The 13,232-nt window shown below is 37.6% G+C and overlaps 1 protein-coding gene across 2 annotated transcripts; it reads left to right on the forward strand.

Moving 5' to 3' along the window:
• Window positions 1-888: 888 nt before the first annotated feature.
• LOC119882050 (C-type mannose receptor 2-like) lies at window positions 889-7,659 on the forward strand. 2 transcript variants are annotated; one of them, XM_038692064.1, is made up of 5 exons: window positions 889-999; window positions 4,934-4,974; window positions 5,195-5,581; window positions 6,185-6,526; window positions 7,003-7,659. In XM_038692064.1, the coding sequence occupies exons 2-5, from the start codon at window positions 4,941-4,943 to the stop codon at window positions 7,467-7,469; spliced, it is 1,230 nt and encodes a 409-aa protein (XP_038547992.1). In that variant the 5' UTR covers window positions 889-999; window positions 4,934-4,940; the 3' UTR covers window positions 7,470-7,659. The 2 variants fall into 2 exon arrangements, with proteins under 2 accessions (XP_038547992.1, XP_038547993.1); XM_038692065.1 differs by lacking the exon at window positions 4,934-4,974 and having other exon boundaries at window positions 898-999.
• The last annotated feature ends 5,573 nt before the right edge of the window (window positions 7,660-13,232 follow it).

A 13,232-nucleotide genomic window follows, 5' to 3' on the forward strand; every position in this document is an offset into this window, starting at 1 on the left:
TTATTTAAATTAATTGTTATTATTCCAGCTCTCCTGGCTGTGTGTTTAGTGTGCCTGACTGTTTCTTGTTTTAATTTTTCTCTTAGTTGTCATACTATGTCAGCTGTTTATTGCTGCTGTTCGGCTGGTTGTCTTTTACTATTATTATTATTTTTATTGTTTGTTTGTGTTTGTGTTTGTTTGTTGTTGTTTTTCTCCTCCCCAAGCCCCCCTCTCTGTTCTATTGCAGGTTTCGTTGCTTTCTGCAATTGGTGTTTCCCACTGCTTTTCCCTGTTGTCCCCACCTTCCATCCCCCTTCTCTTAAAGGTGTTGTCCTTTCTCTGTGCTGCCTGTTTGTGCCCCCCCCCCCAAACAATCAATACATAATTAAATAAATAATAAAACAGACAAAGTAGTATATTAATACTCTCTTGTTAAAGTGAAATCTGTCTGGCACAATATGGTATCCAGCTCATCATCTTTACGCCAGGCTGCAGGGCAGGACAATAAAAAAAAAAACCAACTACGAAAACAAAAAAAATGCAAAACAAAAAATAAATTTCAAAATGCAAACAAACAAGCTGTTTTCAAGCAGTTCAGAGCAGAGTTTTCTGTGGGAGATGGGAAATCCCTGTGGGCTGGACTTTGGGCTATTTCTCTTTGCAAACCATATTACATGCACAAAAAAAGGTATATAATGCAATAAAGGAGAGGAAAAAGCCAAAAAGCACAATAACACCTCTTTAAACTGACACAATTTGTTAGAGTGTGTTAGAGAGTCACCAATCCAGTGTTTGTGTTTCTGTGTGTGTTTGTTTTCCATGTATTATGTAAATTACCTCTTTCATAAACAGATGTGCTCTCCTTACCAGTGAAAGAGTTTGGAAACTTCTGCATTTTGATATTCAAATGCTGACATAAAGGTGGTGCCATGCTATTGCAGAGCATGTAATCTTTTGTGTCTGCATCAGCACATTGAGGAGACACCAGAGTGAAGCGGAGAGAAGAATTCATCAAATGTAAGTTTAAACTGTTGTTTCACTTGAGATTTCATGTTGTGTGTGTAAAGGTGGACAGTACAGTATATCCAATATTGAAAAATATTCAATATCTTCTAAGTGCAGTACTTGTATTTAACACTTTGTGTATAGAGCCCAGTAAATATGAATTTAGCAGTTTTACTCCTTTCACACTTCATTATGTGGTGCAGATATTATTGCAACTTTTAGAATATGTTATTTACAAATTTGAGTCTTTGATGACTGTGTCAGAAATGTTTTGAATTAATTGGTTCACTGACACTTCCTGTTTTGTGTCTCACCTGTACGTTAATGATAGACATTACAAGAAACATTTGTTCCAGGTTCTTGTATTGCAATATTTCTAATCTGTATTTTACACAAATAAGTATCTTTCATGAGTTAACAAGTGTAACCCAAATGCTATTTAACCTCTTAACAAGTTAACTTCATACTCATATGATGCATCATTTGAAAGCTAAAATCCTCATGATTCCACCAATGCAAACCATTTCAAGATACAATCACCACAGTGTGTACAATCAGCGCTTCTGTCCGACCAACCAGTAAAATCAAAACTGACGTGACTCACTTATGATGCATCATAGTAATCCACCGATCAATTATATTCCAACAAAAATGGTCTTGTTACGTCATCAAAGGCGATCCAATCAAGTAAAAATATTTAGTCCAAAAAACATTATTCCATCAATAAATCCCCAGGGAAGGCTGCAGTATCGTTTCATATTTGACGGCAGATGGGGCTCGTATCATATCATACTAATATTATATTATACATTATATAAATCATCATCATTGAGTAAAATATTTCAAATATAATAATAAAATGATTATTTTTGTTTTTTCTTGTTTTTGGCAGTAAAGTGAGTTATATATATAACCTTTTGGCTTAATGTCCGTAGTGAAATAAGCTAGCTAGCTACAGACTAGTGTTAGCCTACATTTCATCAACATTTAATGCAAGGAAAAGTTTAGCAAGATATTCATATTGAATCATTGTCCCTGCCCCTTTTAGCAGATGAACAACAGTTTTTACCATAACAAAGAAAGACAATGAAATATTTCTTAATGACAGAAATTCAAACACAAATTATTTTCTCACATAATGATTATTATGAAATAAATAAAACTAGAAATTCAAGCAGTTTTAAGTGGGGTCCAAGCCTCCCAGCGCAAGCCAGCAAGTTTGGTCTTGATCGGCCATTTGAAACTGTGGCAAAAAGTCCTGCGTTTGAAAATGCCATTGGAATGAATGGGATTTAGTGAGAGATTTCAGCTTCAATTTTAGCGCCACCTGTTAGCGGAATTTTACCAATTTTGTAAGGTGTCATCAGGCGCCCATGGGGAAGAATTGCCCCAAATGTGGTATGAATCGGACTTGTGGTTATGGAGATATAAAATGAATTTATGTGAATGGGAGTGTTTTTTTATACGATTAATAGCGGCACCTTTTGGCCCATTGATACCAAATTTTACACAGGCCCTCGGGAGGGCGTGCCAGCTAAGGTCCCCGAGTTTGGTGTAGATTGGCCAATTGCAAATGTAATGTTAGATGACATGCTGTTTTTAGCGTTTGCGCAAAAACATGCTAGTTTACAATTGGGCCTTTTTTTGTCGGATATAAATTCCCACTACAATCTTTCTTCAGCTTGGTCCAGAGATGGTCTGTGGCAAGTTTCGTGGTGATCGGACTTACGGCCTTGGAGGAGTTAATTAAAATAGGTTTTCCAGTTTTCACGATTTAGTGAAATGAAAACGTCATCGCACAGAGGCGTGTCCTATACCATAAGAATCGTCAGCATCCCCAAACATGTAGACCTAAGGTTTAATGGGGAACAATTGGCCCAAATTTGGTATCATCGGAGTTGTGGTTATGGAGATATAAAATGCATGTAAGTCAATGGGATTTTTTTTGCCGGGCGACATTTTAAGTCGGATCAAAATTTCCTCTACAAACTTTCATGAGCTTGGTCCAGAGATTATCCGTGACAAGTTTGGTGCCGATCAGACTTGCGGCTTCGGAGGAGGAGTTAATTAAAATAGGTTTTTCAGTTTTCGCGATGTAGCAAAAAAGGTTTAGGTGTAAATGGGCGTGGGCTATACCACGAGATTGAGCTCGATCCCCCGAACGTGTGCATATAAGGTTTTTGATATCCGCCACTGTATGCGGGAGTTACAGTGATTAGAATGTGCCAAACTTTGGACCTTGCTTGTAGCACCCCCTAGTGGTCGAAGTGAGTAAAAATTTCCGCATGCCGTCGTCTGATGGGCGTCTCTAGCACTTACTGTCTAGGCTGCAGTAGTGGAATTAGGCGACAATGCACAGAAGAATAAAAATATATAATATATATAATAATAAAATGCGAGAGAAAACAATAGGGTTCCCAGCCCACTCGGGCTTGGACCCCTAATAACTAATGTCTGTACGGGATGCAGCACAGCAACTTTCCTCAGCTGCATGTAAGTTACAGACTATATTAAATAATCCAGTTTGATATGTTCATTTAGATTGAATTATGGCCGTTAATGAAATCTATAGATACGGACTTCATTATTCCCATCATGAAGGGCAATTTATTTGAGAAGCAAATAGGGAACTGCATCCTGTATGCAGACTTGCATGTACACCAGCAGTAAATATTGTGGTAGTAGGCCTACTAATATTGAACTACAAGAAACCAGACGCTTGTAAGCCTATAATTAGAGTTATGTAAAGCTTTTGATGGGACGGATAAGTCCTAGAGATGTGGTGACAACAGCTGCGCAGAGGGGGCCCAATCTGAGTTTTTGTCATAGGGCCCAAAATTCTTGGCGGCCCCCCTGCTCGTATGTCATTACAACTATAATAAATCGTTGAATGTAAACAACTATGATAGCTTGTATTCAAATTAACCGCTGAACTCTGACCTTTGGAGTGACACCAAATCTGACCCATTAGGAGCTCGCTGTAAGGAAGGGCCAGCACCTATTATTTCACGGGTAGGCCGAGCCAATTGCAACCAATTGTGCCGATGACTGGTACTTTGTGTAGCCAATAAAATTCTTAACTATACCAGTATAGAAATATAAATTTTATTTATATTACGTGAGAACAAAACAAAAAGAAAACAGACAATTCAGGACTAGACAGCGTTACCATGGAAACTTGTGTAGAGTTGAGCACCAAAATGAATTATAGTCAAACTGGTAGGCAAATTAAAAAATAAACCACACACTGAAACCAAATTAAATCAAATAACATGAAATAACACTAAATTTAACTGCACACAGCACACTAAGTGTCCCGAAACTACACAAAATACCCATGCCAAACGGTTACTCTACCCTTCAGTTCCCCCATTCAATACAGCCAGAAACACAATAAATGGCCCATTCAATGATCTAGTGGGTGCGGTGCGCAATAAATCTAACAGAGGTGGGAAAAACTCTTAGTTGGATCTCCTAAAGTCTATTTAAAGAAAAGAAAAACAGAAACACATTAAGATACAGAAAGAAAACTTTAAAAGAAATATTTTGCAGAACATGAGCGATACCTTGCTTGACTTGGAAGCACATTCCCCTCCCCCAGTTGAAGACAGAGGTGATCTTCTTCTGCAAGCATGAAACATTACCTTGTGTATAACAGTTTCCTTGGGGATCCAAAATTGTGTTGGTAGCACAAAGAAAAAAAAAATAGCGGTAGAAAAAGGAAGAAAACAGAGTGTTTGTCCGGCGAGTGAAGTCTGCATTCAGGAACAAAGAAAGTTCAGCACTGAGAAAGTTGTGTCTCCTCCTTGCGCAGTTGTGGAAAAGACAGGGTTTGTTTAACGTTCACATACAGTACGTGTTTAAGTGCATTTCATCCAACAGGGACAAGCTGTTAAATCATTGTGTTTGGTTCTCTGCACACTAAAATATCAGTTTCCTCTAACAGAGCAAAAATGCAGTGGAGTCTGTTTCTGCTCATTCTGATGGGTAAGTGGATCATTTACCAGCTCTACAACAGTACTACAGCAACAAATAGTAGTACTGCATCAGCTGGTAGCAGTATTACTGCTGCAATATTACTACTGCCCTTTACAAGTTAATCTTCTAATCAATGAAATATAAAGGAATTGGACTTAAATTGAGAGGATGTTGTAAGATGTGTGTGTGACCATGAGCTCCAACACTGCAGTGTTTTCTCTGGTTTTAGGTCAGTGGTCCTTCTTCACTTGTCACCTCTATGAGTATCACTTTATTGGAGAGAATAAGACCTGGGATGAAGCTCAGAAGTATTGCAAACAGAACTACACTGACCTGGCCACAGTGACTAACATGGCAGACGTGAGGAGACTCCTTAACGCTACAGTGCAGCAAAGAGAAGCCTGGATTGGGCTGTACAACCAAACAAATGGCAACAAGATGTGGCACTGGTCTCTGCCAGGAGTGGAGTTCAATGATAGTGAGACAGATTGGGGTGATCTTCCTTCTAAACAGCCGAATGATTATGATGGTGTTGAGAACTGTGTGTGCATCGATCCTCAGAATAAATGGCAAGATGTCCTTTGTACTGAAAATTATAAAGTTATCTGCTACGATGGTGAGAATCTGGGCTAATAATGCTACTATGTGTATTGAGCACGTCGTCCTGTCTAGCAATTATTTTCGATGTGGACACACAAATAACTCATCTCTTTATATGGAATTAAGTAAAAACTTTACTAATATGGGTAAAACGTGATATATTTAACAGTCGAAAGGCAATCAGTGCTAAATCTTAGCCTTTTGTTGCTTTTTAAGTGACATTACTAGAAACTGTGGTGATAAAAATCCACTTGTTCCCATAAAGATTTTCCTAATGCAGTATAAGCCTGCTGTCCTTTGATTTTAAACAGAATTATCTGAGCAACCTCATTGTAAAAGTAACACTTTCACCTAAATATCTGAAACTGCAGTGGAATTGGAATTCACATAAAAAATTTCACCTGCAAACAGAAAATATGTGACTTATGTGAAATACTATTGACAGTCAACACACACGGGATGTAATAGAGCTGAATCTGTGTTTTGGCTGTGTGAAACATGCTTATTTAGATAATTTTATTGTTTCACCTGTTTTAAGTAAGACACTACGATTTTATGAGACTAAATAACTTGTTAAAATGTGTATTTCTAACTGCATGTTTGCCTGTTTATTCCACAGAAAGAAATCAATCCAATAAATTCAAACTGATTGACAACAGCATGACTTGGCCACAGGCTCAGAAGTACTGCAGAGAACATCACACTGACCTGGTCAGTGGACTCAGTCAGATAAAAGAAGCAGAATACAATAAAAATAATGAAAACAAGAGGATTTGGATCGGCCTGTTCAGAGACACCTGGAGGTGGTCAGATGGGAGCAGTTCCACCTTCAGAAGCTCCGATCTGGAGTTATTTAAAAAAGAAGGTGGCAACAAGAAATGTGCCATGACTGAGTTAAATGGATCTGGAAAATGGGACTCTGATGATTGCAATAAAACAAAACCCTTCTTCTGCTATGAAGGTGAGCTTTACAAAGGTCTCAACAAGGAGCAGGACTGGAATTAGTTGGAAAATATGTCTGTTAAGTTATTTATGCACGTATGTTGAATTATTTCATGAATGTATCTATTCTGAAAACACAGGATTTCACATTGATTCTGGATTTACATAAGCTACACTTTTTATTTTGTTATTAATTCATTCTTTTTTTATTTTAAAAGAAGTGGTTTCTATAATGATCTATCTTATTTTGTTAATCCAATTTTATGTTAGTGAATGTGTCATGACATGGCTTGCTTTACAATAAAATTACACTTACTCAAGACATTCTTAAGATATTTAAAGATATTTGTTGGAACCAAACACACATCAGTCACTTAAACCTGAAACATTTTATATCAGTATTGAAGATCCATATTGGATCCCAGTGTTCCCAACAACTAACTGAACAAAGCTGCTGGTATGATCCTGTGTTTGTCTCAATTTCTTCCATGACAGATAAAGTGATCCTGATCAAAGAAAGTAAGACCTGGGAGGAGGCCTTATATTACTGCAGAGAGAACTACAGTGACCTGGTCTCCATCACTAACCCTCACCAGCAGATTTGGGTCCAAGAGAGAGCCAAGAACGCCTCAACTGATTTCGTCTGGCTGGGACTGCGCTACACCTGCACTCTGGATTTCTGGTTCTGGGTCAGCAATGATGTTGTCAACTATACAAACTGGGCACAGGGGAAAAGACTGATGACTGTGGCATGTCTGGAGCCATGGACAAAGGAGGACAACATCAGTGGTTCAAAAACCTGGATAATAACACGTTTAATTTCATCTGTTCTAAGTGTTGAAACCCACTCTGCTCACTGGTGTCAGATGTTTTATTCATTCACTCACGTTGTGTTTGGTGATGTAATACTTTTGGATAAGTTTACACTATGTATCGTTTTTGGGTTTATTGAATGTGTGTAGTTTGTTTTCCCATCTATATCTTTTCAAGATAATTGTTTACATTTGCCTCCATATATTTAATATTAAACATTTTATCATGTTTTGGTAGAGATTTGGTGGTGGGGTCATATTATATGAAATCTTAAATGTCATATTTTATGTAAACAGATACTTTCTTTCTCTGAGGTTAAATAAACTGTTAAACCATGGAGTGGTGCTCTCTTTTTTTGCCTAGACCTAAACAAACCTTAACTGTAGTGTAACATCATAAAACAGTGGCTTGGATGGCACAGGAAAAGGTTCTTTGGTTTAGTTAACAATCAAGTGTAGTTAGTTAAGTTAGGAAAAGATCAGAGTTTGGAAGAAACAACTTGGTTAAGGTGTTTACTGTGTTCTATATCTGTAGATATATTATTTATTGTGCTGAATTTGACTCCATGAACCTTATATATCAACATTAATGTACATGAACATGAACATGCTGTTATTAGCAAACTGTGTAAAATTCATATAGATAAAACAAATTGTGACAGACAGCTTAGACTTGTGTTCAAATAACATTAGGTGGCTACAAGAGTGCACCTTCCTGGTCAATATTTACAGGGTCTTCATCAGCACATAAAAGTGAAGCTGCTGCGAGGACTAAAAAGATGTAAATTATGATTATTTTGTGTAATTTTAGTATATCATTTATTGTGTGCAGAGGTGGAAGTACAACATTGTCTCTCTTCAGTATATTTCACATTTCTATCACATCAAATCATATTGACAATTTGTCTTTTTTATTTGCTAGACTTGCTAAACAAATTACACCATTTGTAACAAGATAAAAATAACAATTGATCTTTTAAATCTTAATTTAATGCAATTTTCAGTATTTTTGTGGACACAATAATAAGAGCACCTGACATTAAATGGCAAGGTAACTTTAATTGTATAGCAAATTTCAACAAGGCAATTCAGTGTGCTTTACATAAAAAATAAAATAATAAAATAAAATAAAATATGTACAAATAAAAAGAATAGTTGAATAGAAAATAAAAACAATATAAAACAGGACTCATTACAGTGCAATGCAAGATGTTAATCGAAAGCCTCAAATTTGATTTAATACAAGGCAGCGGCAAACAGCAAGGTGTTCAGCCTTGAGTTTCAACACACCTGCAGACTTCTGGGAGTTTGTTCCAGATACATTGTGCATGAAAACCGAATGCTGCTTTCTCCATGTTTAGTTTTGACTCTGGGGAAAGAAAGCAGACCTGACCCAGATGACCTGAGAGGTCTGGATGCTTCATAAGGAAGCAGAAGATCAGAAATGTATATAAGCCCTAAACCATTCTGTGCTTTATAAACCAAAAGTAATCTTTTTAAATGATTTATTTGAAAGACAGGAAACCAGTGTAAAGACCTCTGAACTGGAGTGATGTGATCCACTTTTTTGGTCTGTGGAGCAGCAGCGTTCTGAATCAGCTGCAGCTGTCTGGTTGAGTATTTAGGGAGTCCTGTGAAGACACTGTTACAGTAGTCGAGTTGAGATAAATAAAGATAAATAAGTGTTTGTCCATCTGCTGAGACATAAATCCTTTAATCCTTGATATATTCTTCAGGTGAAAGGCTGATTTTGTGGCTGATTCAGGTCTGAGTCCAAGACTGCACGAAGGCTTGTTTCTAGTGGGTTTTTTATTGCCCTATGCTTTCCCTCTCAGATCCAGGTTTTTGGGTAACAAATTTTTTATAAATATACTTTTTATTTCAACAAAAGACATGCAATTTATTTTGTGAGCTTTATAGCGTAAACAGCTGAAGCTAATGTCTCCAACGGCACCAAATATCATTCTCAGTATTTTAGTGCTCTTGTGTTATTTATTTTCATGGGCTGCAAAAAGGGTGGGAGATTTTCAGTTGGATACTTTCAACATCTAGTCATCTCTTGCTGGTTTCTGCAACATTGCCTATAAAACTACAACATAAACTTTTTGTTTTAAATTTTAACTGGACATGCAGTAAGTGTTTAAATGTATTTCATTTAAACACATTTAGACACAATTTTTTGGAGTGTGTTGGACAGTCACCAGTTCAGTGTTTCTATTTCTGTTTGTTTTCATCCTGTTACGTAAAAGACCTTTCATAAACTGACTCTTCTTATCAGTGAAAGTTTGGAAACTTCTGCATTTTATTATTCAAATAACTTTAAGTTAGTTTCATGTGATTGCAGAGCATGCAATATTTTAAATCTGCCTCAGCACATTGAGAGAGTGAAGCGGAGAGAAGAAATCATCAAATGTAAGTTGAAACTCTGTTGTGTGTGAAAAGGCAGACAGTTGAGTATATCCAATGTAGAAATGTATCCAACATCTTCTAAATGCTATTTGTCCTTCAGTACTTTTGTCAAATTAATATGAATTTAGCCGTTTCATTTGACACTTAGTATTTTAGGATGTTGTCAGGGTTTAAGTGGTGAGGCAGGTGGAGGACCCAAATGCAGGGCACAAGGCTGGCAGGTTCAGTTCAAAAAAGTTTTATTAAACCAAACCACACTTACAGGCAGTGGCTGAGTCCAATGGAGAATCCACAAGGGCATGGGGTAAACACAAATCCAAAGTACAGGCAGATATCCAAAAAAAACACACAGGCGACAGGGCAAGGTGGCTACAAACCACAACAACAGCAGACAAAACTAAACAGAAACACCAGGCATACAGGTGCTGGTCATATAATTAGAATATCATCAAAAAGTTGATTTATTTCAATAATTCCATTCAAAAAGTGAAATTTGGATATTATATTCATTCATTACACTGATGTATTTCAAATGTTTATTTCATTTAATTGTTATGATTAAAACTGACAACTAATGAAAATCCCAAATTCAGCATCTCCGAAAATTATTTACTTAATACATAAAAAGGATTTTTAGAAATGTTGGCCAACTGAAACGTATGAGTCTGTACAGCACTCAATACTTAGTTGGGGCTCCTTTTGCCTGAATTACTGCAGCAATGCGGCGTGGCATGGAGTCGATCAGTCTGTGGCACTGCTCAGGTGTTAGAGCCCAGGTTGCTCTGATAGTGGCCTTCAGCTCTTCTGCATTGTTGGGTCTGGCGTATCGCATCTTCCTCTTCACAAGAACAGGGATACCATGGTCCTTAAACCAGGTACTGGTAGCTTTGGCACTGTGTGCAGCTGCCAAGTCCTGTTGGAAAATGAAATCTGCATCTCCATAAAGTTGGTCAGCAGCAGGAAGCATGAAGTGCTCTAAAACTTCCTGGTAGACAGCTGTGTTGACCTTGGACCTCAGAAAACACAGTGGACCAACACCAGCAGATGACATGGGACCCCAAACCATCACTGACTGTGGAAACTTTACACTGGACTTAAAGCAACGTGGATTCTGTGCCTCTCCTCTCTTCCTCCAGACTCTGGGACCATGATTTCCAAAGGAAATGCAAAGTTTACTTTCATCAGAGATCATAACTTTGGACCACTCAGCAGCAGTCCAGTCCTTTTTGTCTTTAGCCCAGGCGAGACGCTTCTGACGCTGTGTCTTGTTCAAGAGTGGCTTGACGCAAGGAATGCGGAAACCCGTGTCTTGCATACGTCTGTGCGTGGTGGTTCTTGAAGCACTGACTCCAGCTGCAGTCCACTCTTTGTGAATCTCCCCCACATTTTTGAATGGGTTTTGTTTCACAATCCTCTCCAGGGTGCAGTTATCCCTATTGCTTGTACACTTTTTTCTACCACATCTTTTCCTTCCCTTCTCCTCTCTATTAATGTGCTTGGACACAGAGCTCTTCCCCATGATTGTGTAGCTTCCAGAACTAGACTGAGAGACCATTTAAAGGCCTTTGCAGGTGTTTTGAGTTAATTAGCTGGTTAGAGTGTGGCACCAGGTGTCTTCAATATTGAACCTTTTCACAATATTCAAATTTTCTGAGATACTGATTTTGGGGTTTTCATTAGTTGTCAGATATAATCATCAAAATTAAAAGGAATGAACACTTGAAATATATCAGTCTGTGTGGAATGAATGTATACATTGTACAAGTTTCACTTTTTGAATGGAATTACTGAAATAAATCAACTTTTTGATGATATTCTAATTATATGACCAGCACCTGTACATATACACACAGGGACTAACGAGCAGGGTGTGAACAACACAGGTGACAGGGAGGCAGACAGATTACTGAGGGGGGAAAAGACAAAACACAAGTTACTCAACACTAAACACCAGAGTAATATAAATAAAGTAATACAAGCAGACAGATCACAAATAAACTAACACCAACAAGGAACACAGACAGAAGCTAAGGTTAAACAGAACTCAGAGCAGACACGGGCAAAACACCACAAACCAGGAGTAAACACTTAAAACATGAACTAAAGGTACAGGACTAAGAACTAAGATATGAGACAAGACAGATACTACGTAACTAAGATGTGGACGAATAATAATAATAAAGGCTACACAGAGACTAGAGCAGAATGAACAAAATAAGATTAATTAATAAAACTGGCAGAGAACATAAATAGACAAGCAGACAGAACTCAAGCATGATGGTACAGAAGCTAATACATGAGACTGGAACAGAACTGAAATCAAGAAAATACCAAAACACCACTAAACACCAGCTGACAGATAATAACCAGACAAACAGTAACATCGGGTAGAAGATGCACACTGAAGGTAGTAAGCAAACAAAAACTAAGTCTAAACTAACAGCACAGAAAAAGGGATTCTAACTGATAAGACAGGGTGGCTAAGGGAGAAAAGAAAACAGAACAACACAGATCACAAAGACTGGATACAAGACCACAGACTATATAACAGATACCTAACTGATAAATGAAGAAACTAAACAGAACAGATGACAGGACAAACATGCAGATACAAAACCAAACCCTCAGAATCAAAACCCAAAAACACAGCACTCAGGACAGGATCGTGACAGATATGTACAATGTTGAGTTTTTGATGACTCACTGTCAGAGATGTTTTGAATTAACTGTAACACTGACACTTTATGATAGACATTACAAGAAACATGTATTCCAGGTTCTTGCAATATTTTTAATCCCTAGTTTGTATATTTTATGTGTTAACAAGTATTCACTGTTTGACTACGGTTTGCATGTTTCCTACCATCCTACATCCTCTTCCTTGTTGGACTAAACTTTGTATACTTGAAGGAGCGGTGCAGTTATTATTTTTTTAAACGTTCACATACAGTACGTGTTTAAGAGCATTTCATTCAACAGAGACAAGCTGTTAAATCATTGTGTTTGGTTCTCTGCACACAAAAAGATCAGTTTCCTCTAACAGAGAAAAGATGCAGTGGAGTCTGTTTCTGCTCATTCTGATGGGTAAGTGGATCATTTACCAGCTCTACAGCAGCAACACTGCAACAGGTTGCAGTATAACTGCTGCAATATTACTTCTGCCCTTTACAGTTTGACAACTTTCTCATCTTATCAATAACGTATGAAAGAAGTGGACTTAAATTTAGAGCAGAGGTCAATAATTGGCGCACCGCCGTCCTGTCTGGATCCTCGGCCTATTTATTACTGAGAATTACTACCTCCTAAAGGACCGTTTCTATTTTAACCTGTGCAGCTTTTCTAGCATTTACTCCTCTGGTTTAGAGGCACAGGAAACTCACAGACCAATTGCATATGTTCTAATTGTCTCATGTGAAGCTGCTCTTATGTATTTCTTTAAATACAGCTTTCAGTTCAATTTTTTTATTAGAGTAGATATTTATTATTCCTTCAGTTGGATGTGAA

Source organism: Micropterus salmoides, unplaced genomic scaffold (genome assembly GCF_014851395.1).
Source record: "Micropterus salmoides isolate LMB-PRFRI ecotype aquatic unplaced genomic scaffold, ASM1485139v1 Ms_hic_scaffold_2863, whole genome shotgun sequence".
Classification (NCBI taxonomy): Eukaryota; Metazoa; Chordata; class Actinopteri; order Centrarchiformes; family Centrarchidae; genus Micropterus; species Micropterus salmoides.

Coding starts and splice junctions, on each gene's coding strand:
- LOC119882050 (XM_038692064.1), top strand. CDS start 4,941: ATGCAGTGGAGTCTGTTTCTGCTCATTCTGATGG. Junction 5,582..6,184: donor TAAAGTTATCTGCTACGATG/GTGAGAATCTGG, acceptor TTTATTCCACAG/AAAGAAATCAATCCAATAAA. Junction 6,527..7,002: donor ACCCTTCTTCTGCTATGAAG/GTGAGCTTTACA, acceptor CTTCCATGACAG/ATAAAGTGATCCTGATCAAA.